Source organism: Heterodontus francisci, chromosome 15, assembly GCF_036365525.1.
Source record: "Heterodontus francisci isolate sHetFra1 chromosome 15, sHetFra1.hap1, whole genome shotgun sequence".
NCBI classification, from domain to species: Eukaryota; Metazoa; Chordata; class Chondrichthyes; order Heterodontiformes; family Heterodontidae; genus Heterodontus; species Heterodontus francisci.
Window position 1 is genome coordinate 59,551,394 of NC_090385.1, and position 25,293 is coordinate 59,576,686.

Genomic DNA, 25,293 nt, shown 5'->3' on the forward strand with positions numbered 1-25,293 from the left:
ACTGGTGGGGAGGGGGAGCAGGTAAGTTTCTCGGTGCAAGTGGTGGGGGGGTGGGGGAACAGCAGGGTCAAAGTAGTATCATTGGTAGAGGGGATGATGGGAAGGGTTATAGTTTAAAGTTTATGCACTTTGCAGGGAAGGGGTGAAGGTCAAGTGGACAAGGTAAGTGTTTTTGGGGGAGAGGGGGCAAGGAATTAATTATATGGTTACCGTTTGATAGTACAGAATTTGAGAATTGCTGAAAATGGAGACGTGTTGTCGAACCTTGTCATCTTGCGCTGATCAGGACAATACACAAGAATAACCAATGTAAGGGAAAACAACAACTTATACTGCATGAGAAGAGAGTGCTGATTGGTTGGCAAGTGAACTCTGATTGGTAGAGACGTTGCCATGGAGAATGCACCAGTTTATGGTGACTGACAGTTAACTGCCAAGCTTTGTTTAAAATTTAAACCAGGTAGCTTGACTGATTCCTCAGGGCAATGCCTTGACCAATGAACCATCGAGTGGCTGTCACTTATTTTGTTCAGCTGAAAGAGGCAATGTGTGTACATGTTCTTGCTGTCTGCAAAGAATAGGACACTGTGTATTAATGTATGTACCTTCCAATATGCACAAATGCGCCACACTGCGAGCCCTACTGACAATCTTAAATTGGTTGTCAGCGTAATTCTTATCACACTGCGGATTATTTAACAAATGTTGTCCAATCACGGAATCACATCTAATGTTGGAAGCTGTGTTTTGAGTTTTGCAAACACGGGTTGGTTGGGTACGGCCTGTATCTTGCTCGTTGCGAACAGTGGAAGGGACATGTTGTTTGATACGATCCGCCAGTCTATAAACCTATACAAGTCCCAAAGACTGGCATAAGCCTGATCCCGTGACTTCTCAGAAGCAGTGTCCAGCCTGACCTGAGCCCGAATGCTAGACTCGGAATTTCGACCCGACCCAACCTGAACCCGACACACGTAGTCAGGTCTAGTCGGGTTGGGGATGGGTAGCTAAGCTTTGGCTTGCAGTATGGCGCATTTGCATGTACTGGAAGCTACATATATTAATACACAGGGCGCTGTTCTTTGCGGACAGAAAGAACATGTATGCACATTGCGCCTGTTTCAGCTGGACAAAATAAGTGACAGCTGGTTCATTCCTCAGGGCAATGCCTTGACCAGTCAAGCTGCCTGGTTTAAATTTCAAACAAAGCTTGGCAGTTAACTGTCAGTCACCATAAACTGGTGCATTCTCCATTGCAACATCTCTACCAATCAGAGTTCACTTGCCAACCAATCAGCACTCTCTTCTCATGCAGTATAAGTTGTTGTTTTCCCTTACATTGGTTATTCTTGCGCATTGTCCTCAAGAGCGTAAGATGAAAAGCTTCGACAACATGTCTCTATTTTCAGCAATTCTCACCTAAATGGTTATTGGGGAGGGGGGTGGGAGAGGGGCGAAATAAATGTATTTAATTTTTTTCTTCAATCTCCCTTTAAATACTTAAGTTGAAATGTAGGCCTCGAAGCCCTTTAAAAATGGCGCCTGCGCAAAGGCAGCTGACGCCATGGACAGGGATGGACAGCCTGTCCCCTCCACATCATCGGGGTGGGCAGTCCACCCCGACTATTTAAAAGAGCCATCGCACTGAATATTGCGGTGGCTTTGTGACATCTGCGGGCCGCCACTGTTTTCGTCCACCTCTGATTTCGGCAGCGGAAGTATAAATTTCAGCCCATGGTGTATAAATCAGATATCTAGTCCAGTAATCAATATTCAATAAGTAGAAAATGTTCAGAATGACTAGTGGGATGGTAGACTGGCAGAGCTGGGCACTGTGAAAAGTCAGGATGCTGCTTCACACTTCACAGGAGTAATAAGCAAAGCAATAGTCAGCATGAATCTTTCTTTCACACTATATCATTGCAGAGCAACATTGAGAGAGTACTAAGAGCATGTTGCTTCCCTCTTCTCAGAGAATTATACATTAGATTATGTTGGTAAATTAATTACAATTTTGGATACAATTTGAGCATTTTGCTAATGACACTGATCTTTTGAATGATTTGAGTATTTCTTAAGATCATGGCTAAGGATACAATGTCACGCTCGTATAAAAAGAGTGTGGGTCCAGTTGTAGGTTAACTAATCATAGTGCACATTAAATAGAATAGAGCTTTAATGGTGGAGCTGAAGAAGCTATCATGTTATCAGATAGTACTTAGGTGTCAGGTGTAGCTCAGTTGATAGGACTGTTGCCTCTGAGTCAGAAAGCTGTGTGTTCAAGTCCTTCTGCAAGGATTTGAGCACAAAAATCTAGGCTGACATTCCAGTGCTGTACTGATGGAATGCTGGAGGTGCCATATTTTGGATGAGATGTTAAACAGAGGCCCCTCTGTCCTGCCAGGTGGCATAAAAGATCCAATGGCACCATTTTGAAGAACAGGGGAATGATCTCCTGTGTCCTAGAAAATATTTATCCCTCAATCAGCATCACAAAAAAACAGATTATCGAGTCATTATCACATTGCCGGTTGTGGAACTTCTGGCTGCTGTATTTCCTACATTACAACAGTGACTACACTTCAAAAGTACTTCATTAGCTGTAAAGCACTTTGGATTATCCTGAGGTGATAAAAGGCACTACATAAAAGCAAGTCTTGCAAGCCTTTCTTACATTTATTCTAACCAGGACTTGGATTGTGTTTACCTGAGCTGCAGTGAGATCATATCCCATTGCCATGTGGAGTGTGAATGTGCAGCTACTGGATACTACAACCACAATTGGAGCAACTCCAACTGTGATGCTCTGCACATAGCCTGCTTTCTCCAGAAAATGTCTCTCCCTGCTTCTGATCACTGCAACAAAATATGAACAGAATCAAGCATGTTTTCCAAGTGATCCAGAAAAACTGTTTACTTGGTGAGAGATTCCAATACCAGGGGATAGAAGTTAAAGATTATGAAGTCAGGACTAAAATGGGAAGTCGTGTGGAGCTTTTTTTTTTAAACAAATAAACTATGATAGACTTCTGGAATAAGATAACTGATGAAAGCTCACACAGACCTGAAATGTTAACTGTTTTTCTCTCCACAGATGCTGCCTGACCTGCTGAGTATTTCCAGCATTTTCTGTATTTGTAACTTGAGTGTGAATTGGTTCAACATGCATTAGACACATTTCTGGAGGGATATGGTAGAAGGCAGGCAGGTAGATCTTCAAAAAGGGACAAACTTGTTAAACTATATTGCCTTTTCCCAGTCCTACAACTTTTGATGTTCCATCAGACTTCATAAGTATAGTTTTCTCTATAATTCATTTTAATGACATTTATACTTAGCCTGGCTAAAATTCCGTTCTATGGACAGTCATTAAAATATGACTGTCATCACATTTTCTTCAGCATCAGTGACCCCTTTAAATGTTTTGAGCACTGACGCAGTGGTTAGTACTGCAGCCTCACAGCTCCAGGGACCCGGGTTTGATTCTGGGTACTACCTGTGCGGAGTTTGCAAGTTCGCCCTGTGACTGCGTGGGTTTTCGCCGGGTGCTCCGGTTTCCTCCCACAGCCAAAGACTTGCAGGTGATAGGTAAATTGGCCGTTGTAAATTGCCCCTAGTGTAGGTAGGTGGTAGGGAATATGAGATTACTGTAGGGTTAGTACAAATGGGTGGTTGTTGGTCGGCACAGACTCGGTGGGCCGAAGGGCCTGTTTCAGTGCTGTATCTCTAAATAAAAACAAAATAAAAATAAAATAAAGGTCTGGAATCATGGCTCACAACTCAAAATATTGGTAATTCTTTGTTTCTCCATAGCTAGGTTCAACTAAGGGACACTGTTAAAAGCCTCCAATTTTGCGGAATTAAATAGAATAGATTGGAATGTCCACTGTCAAGAGGCCAGATACAGGTTTTTTTTTACCATCACAAAATTAGCTTTGTCTACCAAGTTTCGAACGCTGCAGGTATTCTGCATACACACTGAATTTGTCTATCTTCCATATATTACAGCTCTCACCCTGTCTATCTTCTATGTCTGCCTGCCTTTTTATCTGAATCAGGAGAAATAAACTATTTTCAAATTTCACCTAATTTTGTTACAGAATTTCTGCAAAAAATTTAATTATTTCAAAGATATGAATTTATAATTGGAAACATAAATCATCTAAAAGCTATGTCGTAGAGTAGTAGATCATTGGTTTCTCCATGAGGAACTATAGATATCAACCATGTTATCAAATTTTACATCCAGAGTCCAGACATATCATTCACAGCTGTAAAATTAATTCTGGCATGTTCATTTTTCTGTGAAAACTGAAAGCAGTGATCAAACTCTCTTATTTCATTCTCATGCATGCTTTAGTAACCAAATATGAAATGAGACTGGGAGAGGTCTTGGAGTGCATCAGAAACCCAACTTCTCCACCATATAGAATAGAGTATTATGGAGATTTAAACTAGGGGAAAGTGAGGAAAGATAAATAGAAATGCAGAAAGAAAATTACAGAACACACAAGGACAAATATATCTGCTATTATATCAAAGGCAGCTCCTGCACCAGCAAATCCAGTAACATGTTCTGCAAGGTCAGACAATTCCACTTCTAAATAAAAGTCAAACTTGTTAAAGCTGAATATCATTAATAAGAAAAACATATACAGAATGCAATATCCCTCATGTGCACAGTAATGTTGTGGTTATGTTATGTAATTTAGTAATCCAGAGGCCTGGACTAATAATCCAAAGAACAAGAGTTCAAATCACACTGGGGCAGTTTGAGAATTTGGATTCAATTTTAAAAATCTGGTATTCAAAAGTTGGCATCAGTAATGAAGCTGTTGGATTGTTGTCAAAAGAAATACTCAACTGGTTCACTAATGTTCTTTAGGGAAGGAAACCTGCCATTCTTACCCTGTCTGGCCTATATGTGATTCCAGTCCCACACCAACATGGTTGTCTTGGAACTGCCCTCAAAGTGGCCTAACATGCCTCAGTTCTATCAAACCAGTAAAAACTAGCACTTTCTCAGGGCAACTAGTGATGGGCAACAAATGCCAGCCTTGCCAGAGGTGTACACATCCTGAGAATGAAGTTTTTAAAAACTATTGGTTCTCACAGTAAACTTACAGTGAACCTTCTCAGCAAAAAATTTTTCCCAGGTGTACATCTTGATGAACCTGATGCAGTTTAGAATCTCATTCATCAGTCGCACACGTCTGTCAGTGATTGCAATACACTGCTTCCTGAAATAAGTTGTCAATCTAGACATAAACATCTGGGAAAACAGGAGAAAGGAACAATGTCATCAAAGTTAAATCAGGAAATAAACTAAGGTGGGAAATCGATCAGGAAGTAAATTACTATTTGTGTCTTTTTTCCCAAACGTGTTTAAAGCACATACATTCTTGACACTATCAGCTGAGATTGCTACTGCAGCAGCCTCAGTTGATAAAGATGACAACCAGACAATTAGTGGCATCTAATGCTGGTGACAATACATTTGCTTGAAACACAGAAATAACAGTGATTAATAGTACTGGTACTGTAAAGGTTAATCCTTGAACAACATTTGATAAACAAATCATTTGATAAACCATTTGCAACAAAAACAGAAAATGTTGGTAAACATACAACAGGTCAGTCAGTATCTGGGGTGAGAAGAGATAATTTAATGTTCAAGCTTTCCCTTCTTTAGAACTGAAAAGTTAAAAACTAACACGCATTTTAACAAATCAGAACAAAAGGGTGGTGGTGATGGGTTGTTGTGGAAAGAAAATAAACCAATCACAAGGAAGGAGTATCAGTGGAATGGCTGTAACCTGCCTAAAAGAGAAACAAGAGACGGTTAGCTAACTGAAATGATCTTTACAGCAGAAAATGGAAAGAAGGATTCAAGACGTCAGAGGAACTAAGAACATATGAATGACGAAGGCAGTGACAGGCTTGGTTTTAGCCTGTTTTTTCCTCTTTTCAAGGTAGTGGACCACACCATGGCAACCAAGTCCCAATGTCAAGACCTAAAGCAGGTGGCATGGCCGCCTGGGTGGGGTCAGAGTCGTGAATGCAATATTCTCAAGCCTAGCCAATTAACGGCCAGAAGGCGGGAGAGCCGGCCCATTAGGTAGCGTGGGCAGGGAATGTTTTGGCTCAGGCAAAGCTGGTGCCATCTTTAAAAGGCATCCAGCAGCCCCAGAGGGTACAGCGAGGGAGCTCTAGCAACTGCACAAATTTCTGAAATGGCTGAACGCAGATCAAGGGTCGCTCCACGATTCACTGATGCCTGCCTGGAGGCTGCACAGGCTCAGAGGGACGTCCTAGTCCCTTGGAAGGGGAAGATGATTTGGCTCGTCAAACCAAGCGGGCCTGGAAGGAGGTAGCAGAGGAGGTCAGCAGCCATGGGGTAGTCCCCCGTAGCTGGCTACAGTGCCGAAATAAGGTCAATGATCTGATATGTTCTGGCCAGGTGAGTGCAGCACATAATGTTGGGCTTGCAGCCTTAAATGTAACTGAAGATGAAGATGAGATTGGAGAAGGGGTTGCCCACCAGTTAGTGAAAATGCCCAGGCATCAGCATTGGGCTGTCAGATGCATGTTAGCCTCCCTGTGCAAGACACCAGTCAGGCAGAGGTGACTCTTGCACAGCCAGGCATTCGCCTGTGGCACCATGATAGACAGTTAGACTGCCACCAACATAGGTATCGTGCATGTCTTTGATGGGCAAATGAATAACAATGGGAATTTATGTACTTGCAGAAAAAGAGACCTCAATTGCTAGCACTCTCACCTCTGAGTCACAAGGTTCTGGGTTCAAATTTCACCCCAGGTCTTGAGCACAAAAATCAAGGCTGACAGTCCAGTGAAGTACTGAGGGAGTGCTGCACTGTTGGTGGTGCCGTCTTCCGGATGAGACGTTAAACCGAAGCCCCAACTGCTTGCTAGGGTGGATGTGGGAAACATTTAAAGTAACAATTCAAAGGGTTCAACAAAAATACATTCTGTTAAAAGACAAAAACTCATCAAGAAAGACACATCCATGGCTCACTCAGAAAGTTAAGGAGAGTATTAGACTAAAAGAGGCTCACAATGTTGCAAAAAATAGTAGCAAGTCTAAGGACTGGGAGTGTTTTAGAAACCAGCAAACGGCCACCAATAGCCAGCAATATAAAAACAGATTGTAAGAGCTTTTATAAGTACATAAAAAGGAAGAGAGTAGCTAAAGTAGATGTTGGTCCCTTAGAGGCAGAGACAGGAGAAATCATCATGGGGAATGAGGAAATAGCAGAGGCAGTGAATAAATATTTTGTATCTGTCTTCACAGTAGAAGACACAAGTTCTATACCAGAAATAGGAGGTAACCTAGGGGCTAAAAAAAAGTGAGGAAATTAAGGATATTGATATCAACCGTGAAAAAGTATTGGAGAAACTTGAGGGACTAAAATCTGACAAGTCTCCGGGACCAGATGGCCTAAATCCTAGGGTTCCAAAAGAGATAGCTGCAGAGATAGTGGATGCGCTAGCTATGATTTTCCAGAATTCCTTAGATTCAGGAATGATCCCGTCAGATTGGAAGTTGGCAAATGTTACACCGCTTTTCAAGAAAGGAGGTAGAGAAAAAAACGGGGAACGACAGACCAGTTAGCCTATCAGTCGTTGGGAGGGATGCTGGAAACTATTATTAAAGAAGCCTTAACATTGCATTTGGAAAAGCATAGTATGATCAGAACAAGTCAGCATGGTTTTACTATAGGGAAAAAATTATACTGTTTGAAAAAATTATGAGAGTTTTTTTGAGGATGTAACTAGTAGGGTAGATAAAGGGGAACCAGTAGATGTAGTATACCCGGATTTTCAAAAGGCATTTGATAAGGTGATACATAAAAGATTAATAGGCAAAATAAGGGCTCATGGTGTTGGAGGTAATATATTAGCTTGGATAGAGGATTGGTTAACAGACAGGAAGCAGACAGTTGGCAAAAATGGAGCATTTTCAAGTTGGGAGGCAGTGAATAATGGGGTGCTGCAAGGATCAGTGCTGGGGCCTCAGCTATTTACACTCTATATTAATGACTTGGATGAAGAGACAGAGAGTAATGTATCTAAGTTTGCTGATGATACAAAGCTCGGTGGAAAGGTAAGCTGCGGGGAGGATGTAGAGAGGCTGCAAAGAGATATAGACAGGTTAAATGAGTGGGCAACAAGATGGCAAATGGAGTATAATGTAGGGAAATGTGAAGTTGTTCACTTTGGTCATAAAAATAGAAAAGGAGAATATTTTTTCAAAGGTCTAAAATAGTTATGTGTTGATATTCAGAGAGTCCTTGGGGTACTTGTACAAGGAACACACAAAGTTAACATGCAGGTGCAGCAGGCTATTAGGAAGGCAAATGGCATGTTGGCCTTTACTGCAAAGGGATTGGAGTACAGCAATAAAGAAATCTTACTAAAATTGTACAGGGCTTTGGTGAGACAGCACCTAGAATACTGGGTTGAATTTTACACTGTCCCAGCGGGTCGGATGGAGGGTGGGGGTGGTGTAAAATTGAGTGGGAGACTCTGGGAGGCCGACCCGCCCTGCTTCCACCTCCGGCCAAGTTTACGGCGTCAGGCAGGGGGGGGTGGGAAACTGCCAGCGCGAGGCCAATCAAAACCCTTAAGTGCCCGCCTCCATGGGTACTTTACCCATGGCAAATGGGCGTGCTGGGGACGTGAAAGGCCGTCCAGCAATAGCTGCCGGCCTTACCGCGCCCCGGAAGGGGGCATGGCAATCAGGCACAGGGTACTCGATTGAGGGCCGCCCCCGCCTCACAATCCACCCCTGGGACCCAAGACGCATAGCAACGCAGTGGTTAGCACCGCAGCCTCACAGCTCCAGCGACCCAGGTTCAATTCTGGGTACTGCCTGTGTGGAGTTTGCAAGTTCTCCCTGTGTCTGCGTGGGTTTTCTCCGGGTGCTCCGGTTTCCTCCCACAAGCCAAAAGACTTGCAGGTTGGTAGGTAAATTGGCCATTATAAATTGCCACTAGTATAGGTAGGTGGTAGGGAAGTATAGGGACAGGTGGGGATGTGGTAGGAATATGGGATTAGTGTAGGATTAGTATAAATGGGTGGTTGATGGTCGGCTCAGACTCGGTGGGCCGAAGGGCCTGTTTCAGTGCTGTATCTCTAAAACACTAAAATACAAGACTCCCCCCTCCCCCCAAACGACCACTCCAGCCTCACCAAGAAAGGACCAATCACCCTGGTAAGGCATGCCCCTACTTACCTTCCCTCCTGGATCCATGGCTTCAGCTGGGCTGCAGTCCCAGCAGTGGCCACTGCTCCTGGTGGCGCTGCTGGGACTAAGAACTGCCGGCCCATTGATTGGCCGGCAGCTCACTGAGGTGGGACCTCCTCCCTCAAGTGGGTGGAAGTCCCGCCTCGGGGCAATTAAAGCCCGGGGACCCGGGTAAAATGCGGGACGGATCCCCAGGCTAGGCGGAAGTGGGTTCGCCACCGACTTTCACACCGGAGGCGAATTACCGTCCGCCTAAGGTAAAATCCAGCCCACTGTGTGCAGTTTTGGTCTCCACATTTAAGAAAGGATATACTTGCACCGGAGGCGTGCAGTGAAGATTTACTAAATTGGCCCCTGGAATGAGGGGGTTATCCTACGATGAGAAGCTGAGTAAATTGGGCCAATAGTATCTGGATTTTAGAAGAATGAGAGGCGATCTAATTGAAACATACAATATTCTGAAAGGGCTTGATAGGGTAGAAGCTGAGAGATTGTTTCCACTGGTCAGGGAATCTAAAACACGGTGACACAGTCTCAGGATAAGGGGTCAATCATTCAGGACTGAGATGAGGAGAAATTACGACACACAAAGGGTTATGAATCTTTGGAATTCTCTACCCCAGAGGGATGTGGATACTCCATCATTGAATACATTTAAGGCTGGGATAGATAGCTTTTTGGTCTCGCAGGGAACCAAGGGATATGGGGAGCAGGCAGGAAAGCGGAACTGAAGGTCAAGATGAGCCAGTTTGTACTGGTCCCACCGCCCCCAGACCAATTCCCAATGTCCCAGGAATCTAAAACCCTCCCCCTCACACCATCTCTTCAGCCACATATTCATCCGATATATCCTACTATTTTCTACTCTGACTAGCACATGGCACTGGTAGTAATCCTGAGATCACTAGTTTTGAGGTCCTACTTTTCAACTTACTTCCTAACTCCCTATATTCTGCTTTTAAGACCTCATCCTTTTTTTTTTAAAACCTACGTCGTTCTGTACGAATATGTACCACGACCACTGGCTGTTCACCCTCCCCTTTCAGAATGTCCTGTAACAGCTCTGAGACATCCTTGACCCTAGCACCAGGGAGGCAACATATCATCCTGGAGTCTCATTTGCAGCCACAGAAACGCCTATCTATTCCCCTTACAAATGAATCCCATATAACTATTGCATTCCCACACTTTTTACTCCTCCCCTGTGCAGCAGAGCCAACCGTGGTGCAACGAATTGGGCTGTTGCTGCTTTCCCCGAGAGGTCATTCCCCCCAGCAGTATACAAAGCAGTAAATCTGTTTTGCAGGGGAATAGCCACAGGAGATTCCTGCACTGCCTGCCTCATCCTCTTGCTCTGCCTGATGGTCACCCATTCCCTTCCTGCCCGTGGAGACTGAGCCTGCGGTGTGACCATCTCTCTATACGTGCTATCCACGATACTCTGCCTCACGGAGGAGCAGCATCTATGAATCACAATTGACCTCACTCACTGTCTAGTGGACCCTGCCATGGTACAATTGTGTTGCCCATCAAAATGTTTCTGTAAAAGTTTAAACTTATGGAGTAACATTTCAAGTATAGAGATAACTCAATGGGACTCCAGCAAATGTTACAAATTGAGAAAAAATATTTTGGAATAAAACAATACGCACATTGGTTCTGCTTGTAATATTCCACTATCCCTATTTGAAATATTCTACATCTTGTACGATTACGGGTGTGAAATTTTGCTGCTTGTTCCTCCACTTGTCCACTGTAACTTCAGCGAAAGAGCCACAGAAACCCTGGAAGAGCAGCATAAATGCCCTTTACGCTGTTCCCTTCCGCCAAAGTTACGGCGGACAATCGGGAGACCTCTGTGGAAATTAATCCCCATTTCATACTGTGTAACAATTTTTTCTTCCTAAATCTGTCTTACAGATTAAAAAGTTTCAAAAGTTGTGCAAAAGTAGAATTTTTTAAAGTGCTAAATAAATCTTCATGTTACAGAGCGGATGTTTTTCGAACAATATTTGGGCACTGGGTACTATAGAAAATCTGCAAAGATCTGCATGAACGTTAACACAGAACAACTGCATTAAATCAATTTTCTAATACTCATTGTCAAGCTGGATAATACCATCGTCAGTAATTATTCCGAGTTGTGACTTTTGTATTTTGAGAGCAAATGTTTCTTTCCAAAACTTCTTTGTTTATGGAATTGAAACAGATTTTTACAAAAGGGCTCCTTTTGTTCCAAATTTCCCAACTAGTTATGTTATGACACGTTCATTTTAGTTTTTTTCTGTCAGTGGCTGCTGTCTTTGAAATCTCCCAAGATTTGCAACAACAAAAGGAACATCCATCATTGATGGTTACAGTTGTACCAATTGATTACAAGCATCACTTGTTTTACTCATGCAAACTCAAGTACTGCCTTCAAAGGTGCAGATTTCAAGAACAAAAAGTGTAATTTGTGACTGCACAATGCAGATTTCTTTTAACAAGTGACACTGATGAGAAAAAGAATCAAAGAGAATCAAGAAGAGAGCAACGATGTAGGAGGAATGCAGATTGGCAGAGTAAAAGGAAAAAGACTGGGAAAGCCTGTGAGCAAAACATACAAGAGGAATGGACAATGGAATATGAACAGGACTACTGTCTTTCTATGTCTTCTTTATAATGACAATCTATTTAGTCAAGCACTCTTTGCTCATTCATACCTGGATTTGAACCCTGATCCTGAAGGTGAAAATATAGTTACTGTAAACCACTGCCAACTCAATCCAACAAGAATTGAAATGTAAACAGAAAAACAGATACTATTTCCTTTATTATTTTCATCTATATTCCCCCATCAATCTAACCCACTGGAAATGTAGGAAAGTATTATGTACAGTACCTACCAGTAATGGATAGATAAGAATGAAGACAGCTGATCCCAGCAGGGCAGTGGGTCCAAGAAACAATGCAGTGTAGATGATTCCGAGTATGGCGACGAGTGGGCCTCCTGTTAACATGGAACCCACAGAGGCCACTTCAAAGAGACGCTGTCCATCGTTTGAGCAGATGTTCACCAACTAAAAGAGAATGACAAGCTCAACGTTATATTCTGCTACATTTTAATCACTATAAGTGCACAGAAATCTAGTCATTTCGTCAGCTAGTTTATACTTCCCTGTGCAATTGAATAGTTAGAGTTGAAAACTCTAGTCATTGAATTCGATATTTAAGATTTGAACTGGAAATTCCTCCCATCAGGGCACAGCTAATAGTTAGGTGTTGCCTTCAAGTAATAAAATGTCCCAAAGTGTTTTACAGAGGATGAAGACACCAAGCAGTAAAACAATAACAAATTCTACTTATATAGCACTTTTAGCAAAATATCTTAAGAGTATCTAATAATAGAGGAAAGGGATTTACTTGATGTTGAGCTTGAGGAAAGGGGAGGGAAATGGAGAGGTTAGGACAGGTAATCAAAAACACAGAAGGAGTGTTAGAAGCAGATAGAGCAAAGGCAGGGCCAACAGAATAGAATTCCAGAGCGCAGGTGTATAAGTGCTGAACAGGTGCCGATCAATGAAGGAGTGAAGGAAGTAAAGGATGACAAATCTGGTGTTGGAGGAATATTGGGACATGAAGCAAGAAGAAGTCAATAATGTGTGTGGTGAGGCCATGAAGGGATTCAAACATAAAATCGTCACACTGGGACAAAGAAGCCAGTGGCATTTTGAAAAGAGAGAGATGGTGGAAATGTGGGGCTTACTGCACGTGAGAACAAGGGCTGAAGTGTTTGGGTGAGCTAAAGCTTGTGGAGGATTCATGCAAAGAAGCCAACTAGAAAAATTTTCCAAAGGTCAAGCTTGAGGCGATAAAATAAGTTAATAGATAACAATTGTTGACTCACTGCCACTACTCCCCCCAACCCCAGCTAGTCATGAATATTCTATGACTCATAATTGTTTTTAATTTCTCTCATATGCTTCCTATTCTCATGTAAACATGATATTAGCCATATAACCACCTCCTGTTTTCAACTTACCTGAAACATAGAAAATAGGAGTAGGCCATTTGGCCCTTCGAGCCTGCTCCGCCATTCATTATAATCATGGCTGATCATCCAACTCAGTAACCTGTTCCCGCTTTCGCCCCATACCGTTTGATCCCTTTAGACCCAAGAGCTATATCTAACTCCTTTTTGAAAACATTCAATGTTTTGGCCTCAACTGCTTTCTGTGGTAGCGAATTCCACAGGCTCACCATTCTCTGGGTGAAGAAATTTCTCATCTCAGTCCTGAAAGGTTTACCCCGTATCCTTAGAATATGACCCCTGGTTCTGGACACCCCCACCATCGGGAACATCCTTCCTGCATCTACCCTGTCAAGTTCTGTTAGAATTTTATAGGTTTCTATGAGATCCCCCCTCACTCTTCTGAACGCCAGCGAATATAATCCTAACCCACTCAATCTCTCCTCATATGTCAGTCCCATCATCCCAGGAATCAGTCTGGTAAATCTATAGCAAGAACATCCTTCCTCAGATAAGGAGACCAAAACTGCACACAATATTCCAAGTGTGGCCTCACTAAGGCCCTGTATAATTGCAGCAAGACATCCCTGCTTCTGCACTCGAATCCTCTCGCTATGAAGGCCAACATACCATTTGCCTTTTTTACCGCCTGTTGCACCTGCATGCTTAAGACAGCTGAAAACAGGAGCGGCGGTCGGACCTGTACGAGTTGGATGGGTTGCACCTGATCCGGAACGGGACCAACATCCTTGCTGGGAGGTTTGCTAGTGCTGTTGGGGGTGGAGGTTAAACTAATTTGGCAGGGGGATGGGATACAGAGTGGAGGTACAGTAGGGGGTGAGGCATGGCCAAATATAGAAGAGAAACTGAGTCAGTCTGGAAGGAAGAGCAAATATAGACCTGTTAAGGAACAAGTTAAAAATGCAAAGCTGGATTGCATTTACTTTAATGCAAGGAGTCTTACTAATAAGGCAGATGAATTGAGAGTATTGATTAGCACATGGGATTATGACATTATTGCTATCACAGAGACATGGCTGAGGGAGGTGAAGGACTGGAAACTCAATATTCCAGGGTATAGAATCTTCAGACTTGATAGGGGAGGGGATAAAAGAGGAGGTGATATTGCATTGTTGATCAAGGAGTCAATTACTGCAGTAAGGAGGGATGATATCTTAGAAGGTTCCTCAAATGAGGCCATATGGGTGGAACTTAAGAACAAAAGGGGGGCAATTACTTGGCTGGGCGTGTACTACAGGCCTCCAAGCAGTCAGGGAGAGATAGAGGAACAGATATGTAAGCAAATGTCAGAGAGGTGTAAAAATAATAGGGTAATAATAGTCGGCGATTTCAACTTACCTAATATCAACTGGGATAGTCTTAGTGCAAAAGGCTTAAAGGGGCAGAATTCTTAAAATGCATACAGGAGAGCTTTTTGAGCCAGTACGTAAGAAGTCCTACAAGAGAAGGGGCAGTACTGGACCTAATCCAAGGGAATGAAGCTGGACAAGTGGTAGAAGTATCAGTGGGGGAGCATTTCAGGATAGTGACCATAACTCTAAGATTTAAGGTAGTTATGGAAAAGGACAAAGACGGGCCAGAAATAAAGGTACTGAATTGGGGGATGGCCGATTTCAATTTGATAAAACAGGATCTGGCCAAAGCGGACTGGGACCAGCTACTTGTTGGAAAGTCTCCATCAGACCAGTGGGAGTCATTGAAAGAGGAAATAGTGAGGGTTCAGAGCCAACATGTACTGGTTAAGGTCAAGGGTAGGACCATCAAGTCCAGGGAACCCTGGATGTCAAGGGACAGAGGATTGGATCAGGAAAAAAAAGGGGGCTTATGGCAGATTCAGAGTGCTGAAAACAGTGGAGGCATTAGAAGTATAGAAAGTGTAGGGGGTACTTACAAAATTAGGAGAGCGAAGAGGGGACATGAAAAACATTGGCGGGCAAGATAAAGGAAAATCCTAAGGCGTTTTGTAAGTATATTAAGGGCAAGAGGATAACCAGGGAAAGAGTAGGGCCCATTAAGGACCAAAATGGTAATGTGTGTGTGGAGTCAGAGAACATAGGTGAGGTTTTAAATGATTACTTTTCATCTGTTTTCACTGTGCAGAATGAAGATGTAGATGTAGAGATCAGGGAGGGGGATTGCGGTATACTTGAACATATTAACATTGAAAGGGAGGAAGTATTAGATGTTTTAGTGGTCTTAAAAGTGGATAAATCCCCAGGCCCAGATGAGATGTATCCCAGGCTGTTATGTGAGGCAAGGAAGGTGATAGCAGGGGCTCTGACACAAATTTTCAGATCTGCACTGGCCACGGGAGAGGTGCCAGAAGACTGGAGGACAGTGAATGTGGTACCATTATTCAAGAAGGGTAGCAGGGATAGACCAGGTAATTACAGGCCGGTGAGTCTAACATCAGTGGTTGGGAAACTATTGGAAAAAATTCTGATGGACAGGAATAATCTCCACTTGGAGAGGCAGGAAATAATCAGGGATAGTCAGCATGGCTTTGTCAGGGGGAGATCGTGTCTAACTAACTTGATTGAATTTTTTGAGGAGGTGAATAGATGTGTAGATGAGGGTAAAGCAGTTGATGTAGTTTACATGGACTTCAGTAAGGCTTTTGATAAGGTCCCGCATGGGAGATTGGTTAAGAAGTTAAGAGCCCATGGGATCCAGGGCAATTTGGCAAATTGGATCCAAAATTGGCTTAGTGGCAAAACAGAGGGTAATGGTCGAGGATTGTTTTTGCGAGTGGAAGCCTGTGACCAGTGGTGTACCACAGGGAGCGGTGCACCACAGGGAGCGGTGCTCGGACCCTTGCAGTTTGTAGTGTACATTAATGATTTAGACGTGAATATAGGAGGTATGATAAGTAAGTTCGCAGATGACACGAAAATTGGTGGTGTCGTCCTAGTTTCCAAATCCCTTCATGGCCTCACCCCTCCTTATCTCTGTAAACTCCACCAGCCCCACAACCCTCCAAGAAATCGGCACTCCCTAATTATGGCTTCTAGTGCATCCCTAATTATTATCGCCCCACCACAGGTGGCTGCACCTTCAGTTGCGTAGAGCCCAAGCTCTGGAATTCCCTTCCTATATCTCTCTGCCTCTCGATCTTACTTTCCTCCTTTAAGACACTCCTTAAAACCTACCTCTTTGACCAAGCTTTTGCTCATCTGACCTAATATCTCCTTTTGTGGCTCAGTGTCATTCCTTGTTTTATAATGCTCTGGTGAAGCGCCTTGGGACGCTTTATTATCTTAATGCTATATCAGGGGTCACCTGCACATTGATTGCGAGCTACTGGTAGCTTGCGTGGCCTTTGAGTAGATCATACAAAGCTCCTGACAACACAGTCTGATCGCCCACGTCATCCTGCTAGCATTAATCCGCGCTTCCTGACATCATTGCGCAGCGCACTAATGTCACCATGTGGACTGATGTCACAACTGAATGTGCGAGCGGCTAAGAGGGGACGAGCGAGCAACGAGGAGGGGACGAGCAAGCGGAGTGGGGTTGTAAGCTGGGGGGTGCAAGCAGTGAGGGGGGGTGTGCTAGCAGGGTGGTGCAAGCTGGTGGGGTGCAAGTGGGGTGGGTGGCTCGTGATATTTTTCCTTTATGAGAACTGAAGGAAAGGTTGGCAATCCCTGCACTAAATAAATAAGTTTTTGCTGTTGCTTCTTGTTCTTTGCATGCATGATTGAAAATATTGTTTTTAAAAGTTTCCTGAAAACCTGAGACTGAAACAATAAAGCAGAGGATTCAAAGAGTGAGTTCCAGCAAGTACGGCTAAGGCTGGAGTGTTGAGACAGTGAGATGCACAAGAGGAAAATCTTAATCTGTTTTGCTCTCTCCTTCACTTTCATCACTCCTCCATTTTTGGTTCTCATGCCACTTACTTTCATATCTCATTATCTTACTTTTGCCCATTCTTCCCTCCCTCATTTTTGTCTCTCTCTCCCACCCTTGAGTTTTGTTTCTCTCTCCCCTTAAATTTTTTTCCCTTCTTTTCCCTCAAAGTCATCTCTCTTGTTTCTGTATTTCAATTATGCTTTCAATCGTCCTTTTTCCCCTCTTTCCTCATTTTATCTCTGCAACAGCTATCTTTTCTCTTTGTTTCAAATTGCATTGGAAATGTTGCATGGGGACAGGGTAGCAGCAGGGAGCAGACTTCAAGCAGAGTGGGGTGCCAAACTTTAAACAAAGCCAAGGAAAGGTTGCTGAAATAAAATTTCACAGGCTATCTCAAGCTAATTCTGCTCAGAGCTTTCTTGACTGTGCTGGATATGGTAATGCTAGTAATTCTAAGAGAAAGATTTCATCATGTGATTTTCCTTGCACCAATTCTGTTTCAGATGCTCCTCTGCCACATGAGCATTAAATTAGATATATCTATAGAGAATTTTTTTTTTATATAAGTGACATACAATAAGGAAATACTTACTTCTCCAACTGTCACATCTTTAGTGTTTCGTAGTTTAAGAATTTTTTCAAAGGCCAAGGTAAGTAACGCTCCCCGGAGTCGAGTTCCAGTTCGATAGTTTAAGGCCCAGGTCAGAGCAAATGACCATGAACGTACCAGCTCTGCTGTAAAAATGCCCAACACTAAAAGCAGCCCATACTGAAGGTTTGATTCTGAGGCTTGAGCATACTCTAACAGTCTCCTGATGACAAGAGCCTGTTGGAAAAACACAAAGGGTTAATACCTTTCTATTCTAGATCATGGAAAATACCTCGCAAGATACTGAACTGTTAATCTGCATTCTTTTTTACTTGGATGTTCTTAGCACATAGGAAAGGAACTAAAGCTTGGCTTGGGTATAAAACTAAAACCCGACCCAACTTCAGCCAACCCGAACCCAATCCGGGACCGAGTCCTTTAATTTTTTTTAAATGCCTGACCCGAAAATAACATATTTTTGAAACAGAAAAAGATCATAGACTTAAACAAAAACAATACGAAACCAAACAGTACAGTCCAGCCCGACGCGACCCCAAATGCTGGACACAGAATAGAGACCCAACCCAACCCGAACTCGACACATGTAGTCGGGCTTGGTCGTGGTCGGGTTCGGATAGGGTAGCCAGTAGCCAGGCTTTAAAAGGAACTACACATGGCAGTGCAAAGTTTTAGCAGATTGTAACTGATGCAGTGAAAGATTTTTTCAAAGAGTGACATTGAAAAAAAGAAAAGTCTAGAATACTTTAAATAAGAAACATAATTCAATGCAAGATTTCTTAGCTTCAATGAAAAGATTATACATTTTAATGGAGTCTGTGCATGAACAGACTGCTATCTGAACTGTTGACCTGTTAAATGTACTGCTAGATGCACTAACTTTGGAGTTAAAGCTTAATTTTTGCTGAGACAGTCATTTACTGGAAAAGGAAACTGAAAGCTTCAGAGTTCTGGAGAAGACAGAACTAGTAAGGACCGGTCAAAACAAACAGTCCTCTGATCAGAGGTGGGACCAGAGACATGTGACTGGAGCTCAGGTTTCAGTTTTCAAGATTGCAGTGTGTTGAAGCAAGCAACAAGATGTGGTTGTTTTGAAGAGACAAGCTGCTGTAATTGGAACCTGCTTTCTGGGAGCTGGCCATTGGCAAATACAAGTTGCTGCAGCTATTTTCTACGTCTTAAAGAGTTACTTAAGTCATTAAGATTGTTATGAGCAAAACTACGGAAGTTCTGGAAGGGTGTGCAGTTTTAGTGGGGATGGTATTGGTGGAGTTCGGCTTTGCAAAAAAATAAGCTATCGAATGGAAATGGGAGTTTGCATCTTGGAAGACAGGATCTGGAGATCGACTTGAAAAGTTCAAAGGTCTGAAGGTCTTTGTGGCCGTACCTGGTGCTATTTCTGTGGAGAGAACTGCCCACAAGACTCGTGAGATCTTTGTTGCATCTCATAACTAACATGTAATCTTAAATATATATTTATATATATAATATCTTGACCATGATTTAACTGTTAGTTCATGTTTAATTTCTGTTGGCTTTGGTTTGAGTGTTAAAGTAAAGTTTATAAAAGTAAAATCTTGTCCGTTTGTTTTTTTTTCTCTAAATTGGGGTCAGTCGCTGAATTGGATTCTTTTGGTTTGTGATCTCCGTGGGGATTATAACATGGAATGTATGATTTTGCAATTTTTTCCATTTCTCAAAACATCTTACCTTTCTTTAGTGAGCCAAAGATCGTCAGAAGTAAGAAGGGGTAGGGGACATTATTTCTATATTTACGACATGTAAAGCTCCTCCCCAGGACAGCAATTCCTTAAAGTTACCATTAATGTTTCATTCATTCATCATAAAAGCCTACAATACATGGCTATCTCATGAAACAGACATTACATCTGTTTTCCTCACTGAGGTTGTCAGATCTGAGAGATAGACGTAACATCAAAATTGAATGCACATAAATTAACTCCCGATAGGATTGGGGCTCTTACAAACAAATTGCCCTGATGGTATTCACTGCACAGCATCTAAGGAAATGGGGGCTGAATTATGCAAGCATAATGTCTGCATTATGTATTTCCCAGTTTGTTGTGACCAAGCAATGTCCCCATAGACAGGAAGGAGGCTCATGTGTTGCTTATATTTAAAAAAGGAAAGAGAACCTGAGAGTTATAGATCAGTTATGTTGATACCAGTTATAGGCCAACTGCCATAAGGAACCAACAGAGCTGCGCTCATTTGGAATCTACATGTAATCATGTAGAAAGAACAGTGGTTGTTAGGGATTTTAAAATGCCTTTTGCAAACGGTGATGCTGTCTCACCAACTCAGGTCAAAACTTGGCCAATGATAGTAGTGCAGCCACTACTTTTTGCATTTTACTTCTGCCTTGCTTTTACTTTGCCACTGACTTTAAAAAAAACCTGTATTAAACCTCTGCTGAATTTTTAAAGGTTACTTGGTGGACATTAATTTAAAACTAAGTGTGATTGTACTCTGATTAAGTCAAGTAATTAATCAATTATGTAATCAATGGCAATAAATAGTATGAAATGAGAACAGAAAGTGTGTAGAGAGAAACACAGATGCTGCCAGACCTGCTGAGTATTGCCGGCATTTTCTGTTCTCATTCCAGCATCTGCAGTATTTTGCTCTTATCAATAGTATGAACTTGTTTTTCCCCAAGAACTTATTTCTTTTGTTTTAATGCTGGTCAGGCCATGCACAGCTGCCGTTTTGTCTAAACTACTGTTTACATTTCTTAAAAATAATAGTTGTCTCCCATTATTTAAACGGAAATCAGTTCTAATGGTATTCGATGACCCTTGAACTATAAGCCGAACAATGGATAACCTTGCACATGGGGTGGTCCACAATGGTGTGGTATCAGAAAATGGAGTTTAATTGATGGCAGGTGAGAGACACCATCAAAGGATGTGTCAACAGCCTGAGCGGCCTCGTAGTGCCTGTGAGAAGAATTTGATAAAGACTCATGGTTGTCAGACCTTCGTTTTGAGAAAGTCTGAATGTAAACCTCGGAAGGCTGGAATGGAGCCAGAAATTGGATTTAATGTGGAACAGCATCCCACGTTCAAGGCTGCAGCTGGAGTGGATTTGTCATCCACTGAAGAGTACGGAGGAAGGGACGTTGACAGAGTGACTGGAGTCAACTCCCGTGCAAGATTCTCCGGAGACTTGGTAATCTTGGAGTCTGTACCAAGGGGGAACGCAGTACCATTTTAAGGAGCTGTCTTGAACAAACTAATTTGGTGTTATAGCAGTTGTGCTATAAGTTTTTTTGCCTTTCCATACTCTTTCCCTTCCTTACATTTTAATAAAGTTATCTTTCTTTCCTCTTTATTAATAATTGTTTAATAATTACTCAATAAAATTACAGTTTTAACACATTATTTGGTGTTGAGTCACTCATTCCGGTTATATCTGGAGTACGGCTCCGAACCTAAGTGAGACACCGCAGGGGACTCTCACACCCGACAGTAGCCCAGTAATATTATTGATGTGGATTCCCAAAAAGTCTTAAATAAAATGCTGTATGAAAGGCTGTATACAGTTAAGTCCTATGGGAATGTGAGTTTGCTATGGCTGGAATTTTACACCCCCCCCCCCCGCCCCGCCCCCGCCACAGGAGCGGGCTGGAGGTGGGAGGACGTGGCAAATTTGAGTGGGAGGCAGACGGTGCCATTCCTGTCGCATTCCTGCCCCTGCTGAAACTTTACGAGGGGTGGCGGCGGCAAGAAATGGCCCATCTGCCCCAGCCAATTAAGGCCCTGGTGACCAATTAACTGCCACTTACGGGCCTTTCCCACTGCTGGTGGTATTTTACCAGTGGTAGGTGGGTGGTTCAAGCCCCCCCAAAGAGGCTGCCCAGTAAAACTTGGCAGCATCCTTGCGGGTTTGTGGGGGGATGTGGTGGCGTGGGGGCACCCCTCCTGATCGGGTACCCTGTGCTGCAAGGAGGGCCCCCTGCAACCCCCCGCAATGGTCCAACTGCCCCCTGCAGTCCCAGCAGTGGCCACCACTCCCGGTGGCACTGGCAGCTCTTGAAGGCGGGATTTCCTGCCTCAGATGAGCTGGTCTTGCCCGAGGCCAAATAAGGGCCACGTAAAATTACAGCATGGCTCCCAGGCCCGGCAGAGGTGGGCTCGCCCCGACTTTTTGGCCGGTGGGTGAGGTCTCCCGCCTGACACAAAATTCCGCCCGATCTTAAGCATATGCAGAGGGTGGTTACTAATGGTTACTGTGGGTGAGGTTTGGTTACTGAAGTGACACAGGAATCCATGTTATAACTATTGCTTTTCACCATCTTTATCATTTGAATAAAGGCATCAATAGTATGATCATTACCTTTGCTGAAAGTACAAAGTTCGGCAGCAACACCATTTACACACATAGTTGAGCTTTCCACAGAATTTCTGCCAAGGTTATAGCAGCACAGTGAGATAGACCCCGAAGAAATTTACCTCCCGAAGAAGTGTGCAGGAATTAGGACTCTCTAAAGGCTATGGAGCAGGAAAGAGACCGCGCGGGGTCATTTGTAAAACACTGAACGTCATGGCCAATATCGCAAAGTTGCAGAAAAAGTGAACAGGGTGTCAGAATGTATAGCTGGGGCAGTGAAATAGTATACCAGAAATACAGCACTTACCCTATATAAGACATTGGGATGGCTCCACCTTGGTTACTGTGCCCTGTTTTAGTTCCCTCACATGATGGGTGTTATCAAGACTCTGCAGAAGATGCAGGCGAGGGCCACCAGATCTTGGGGCATTTAATTATCAGGAGAGGCTCAGAGTACAGAAATGCAGGCTTCCAGGCAAATGCAATTGAGTCTTTAAAATGATGATGGAAATTAATCCTGTCAGAATTGATTGGTTACTAAAGTGGGAAGGCCTAGGGGAATCAGTACAAAATAAATGTAAAGTTTCTGTAATTATTTATTTTTGTATGTCATAGCTGAGGCCATTTGTTTTCAATTCCCACATAAAACCAAACTGAACTGGGAAGTGTGGCCCCAAACGCAAAGAAATACCCTAAAATTCCACTTTTTCTCCCCCCTTCCTCGCTTTTACTTCTTTTCTCTTTATCCCAACTAGAGCCTTCTCTCCTCTCCAAGGATAGGCATCGACATATTGCACCACGGACATCTGGCAAAACCACTGACTCAGCCACAGACATGAGGGCAATTAATCTGTATAGAAAGTGTATCGCCAATCTAATGCCATCAAAACACAGTCCGATTTAAAAGACATTTCTCCCGTTAAATAAAGTAGCTAAGCATACAACCATCAATGGAGAGCAGCACAACTGTATTAGCCAGCTCGCAAGCAAAATACTACATAATGCCGACGTGAATTACTTTTGTTGACAGAGCAGAGCTAGCTACACCATGTCATGGGGTGATCGATGGACCTGACTGAATGCCCTCTGTGGATACCTACTGTGTCAGATCTGCAAATTCATCCAATAAACCATGGAATTCAAGGGGAGGATTTTTATTGTGGTTAGTGAGGTGAAGCAGTAGACAAATCAGCAACAGAAAGACAAACGATTTCTCACACTGCTGTTGTCACAAGACAATTTAACCCGTGGTCAATGTTCACGCAACTTCTCCACTTGCTTGCAATATGTGCCTGAAGACAGGGCACCCAACAAAATGGCAGTAATCTCCAAATCAGGAGAATTTTATAGGACGGAGCAGATACTACTTCAGAAGAGTCATGTAAAACAGAAAAGCGAGAGAGACAGGAGGGAGAGAGAGATTAACGGTGGGTAACCAAGTCTACTTTATTCATCTGGATAGGCTGTTAAACTCGGTCCTGGATTCTATATAGGAAATATAGGAACAACAGAATCTCTCAAGGACAAAATTCATTTGTTCTGCAAAGCTCGTGACAAAATTCGACAGACACAATTACAAATAAAGAGCACCCTTCAGTTCCTCCAATACAGCAATTCTCTTAAATTCACTTATGTCTATATCTCAGCTCACAGTGAGACAATTTCAGAAAGATAAAGGCATTCAAAATTTATCTTACTATTCATCAAAACAACAACAAAGGTGTGCATTTTTGTGAAGAAGCTTCAAATGAGAAGACCATTTTATTGACTTACTTTCTCTATACTATGTTGGACACTGATTTAGAGAGATGCCTGGCATTATTTTTGTTTGCACAAGTAGTGAATGTTTGCCTGCACACCTGTGTAGCAATGCGTAGTATTACGGACACATGTCCATCTGTCAAGAGGGATCTTGATGCTCTCTTGTCCCTCCTCTCTCTGTTTGTATGTATGGCTCATTCACTCTCTCTGTCTATCTCCCCCCACCCTTCTGTGTTGCCCCTCTGTGTTCCTCCCCTCTGTGATGTTCCCCCCATTCTGTGTTGCATTCCCCCGTGTTGTTCCCCCTCTGTCATCCCATCCTCTGCGTTGCTCTTCCCACCCTCCCCCCACCCCGTGTCATCCCCCCTCTGAGTCATCCGCCCCATCTGTGTCTTAAACCCCCACTTTGATCGTGCCCGCTTTCTCTGTCAACCCCCCGCCCCTCCATCTCTCTCTCTCTCTCACCTTCCATTACCCCCGCATTCGCTCCCTCCCCCAGCCCGTCGGACTCAAGGCTCTCTCAACGTTCCCCCTCTCTCTCTCCCCCTCCATTCTCCTCTCTCTCCCCCCAAACCCTCTCCCTCTCTCCCACCCACTCACAGTCCCTCTCTCTCTCTTCTCTACCCACCACCCCCTCTCTCCCTCTCATCTACCCAGACAGACACTCTCCCCTCTCTCCTCTCCGCTACCCAGCCAGACACTCTCCCCTCTCTCTCCCTCTCCACCCACCCTCACTCTCCTACCCAGCCACGACACTCTCCCCTCTCCTCTCCCTCTCCCTCTCTCCACCCACCCTCACACCCTCTCTCTCTCTCCCTTCACCTCTCTCACCCACCTCCCTCTCCTCTCTCTCACTCCTCCTCTCTCCACCCTCCCTCTCTCTCTCTCCCTCGTCTCCCTCCCTCTCTCTCTCTCCTCCCTCTCCTCCCACCCTCCCCTCTCCATCTCACCTCCTCCTCTCATCCACCACCCTCCCTCTCTCTCTCTCCCTCCTCCCACTCTCAACCACCCTCCGTCCTTCTCTCTCTCTCTCCCTCTCTCCTCTCTCTCATCCACCCATCTCTCTCTCTCACCTCTCTCCTCTCCAACCCACTCTCTGCTCTCTACTCTCTCCACCCACTCTCTTCTCTCTCGCTCTCCTCTCCGACCACTCTCTCTCCTCTCTCTCTCTCCACCCACTCTCTCTCTCTCTCTCTCTCTCCACCCACTCTCTCTCTCTCTCTCTCTCCCCACTCTCTCCTCCCTCTCCTCTCCACCACCACCACTCTCACTCCACCCACTCTCTCTCTCTCTCTCTCTCCACCCACTCTCTCTCTCTCTCTCTCTCCACCCACTCTCTCTCTCTCTCTCTCTCCACCCACTCTCTCTCTCTCTCTCTCTCCACCCACTCTCTCTCTCTCTCTCTCTCTCTCTCTCCAACCA

General features: G+C 43.7%; 1 protein-coding gene across 1 annotated transcript in view; it reads right to left on the reverse strand.

The window, feature by feature from the left end:
* The window catches only part of LOC137377684 (ATP-binding cassette sub-family C member 5-like), a 269,211-nt gene that overhangs the window by 146,745 nt on the left and 97,173 nt on the right, over positions 1 to 25,293 (reverse strand). The window contains exons 6-9 of the mRNA XM_068047603.1: positions 17,743 to 17,976; positions 12,157 to 12,330; positions 5,125 to 5,272; positions 2,708 to 2,856 (exon numbers count right to left, since the gene is read on the reverse strand). Coding sequence (XP_067903704.1) covers positions 2,708 to 2,856; positions 5,125 to 5,272; positions 12,157 to 12,330; positions 17,743 to 17,976 — 705 coding nt within the window. The remainder of the gene's footprint in view (positions 1 to 2,707; positions 2,857 to 5,124; positions 5,273 to 12,156; positions 12,331 to 17,742; positions 17,977 to 25,293) is intronic.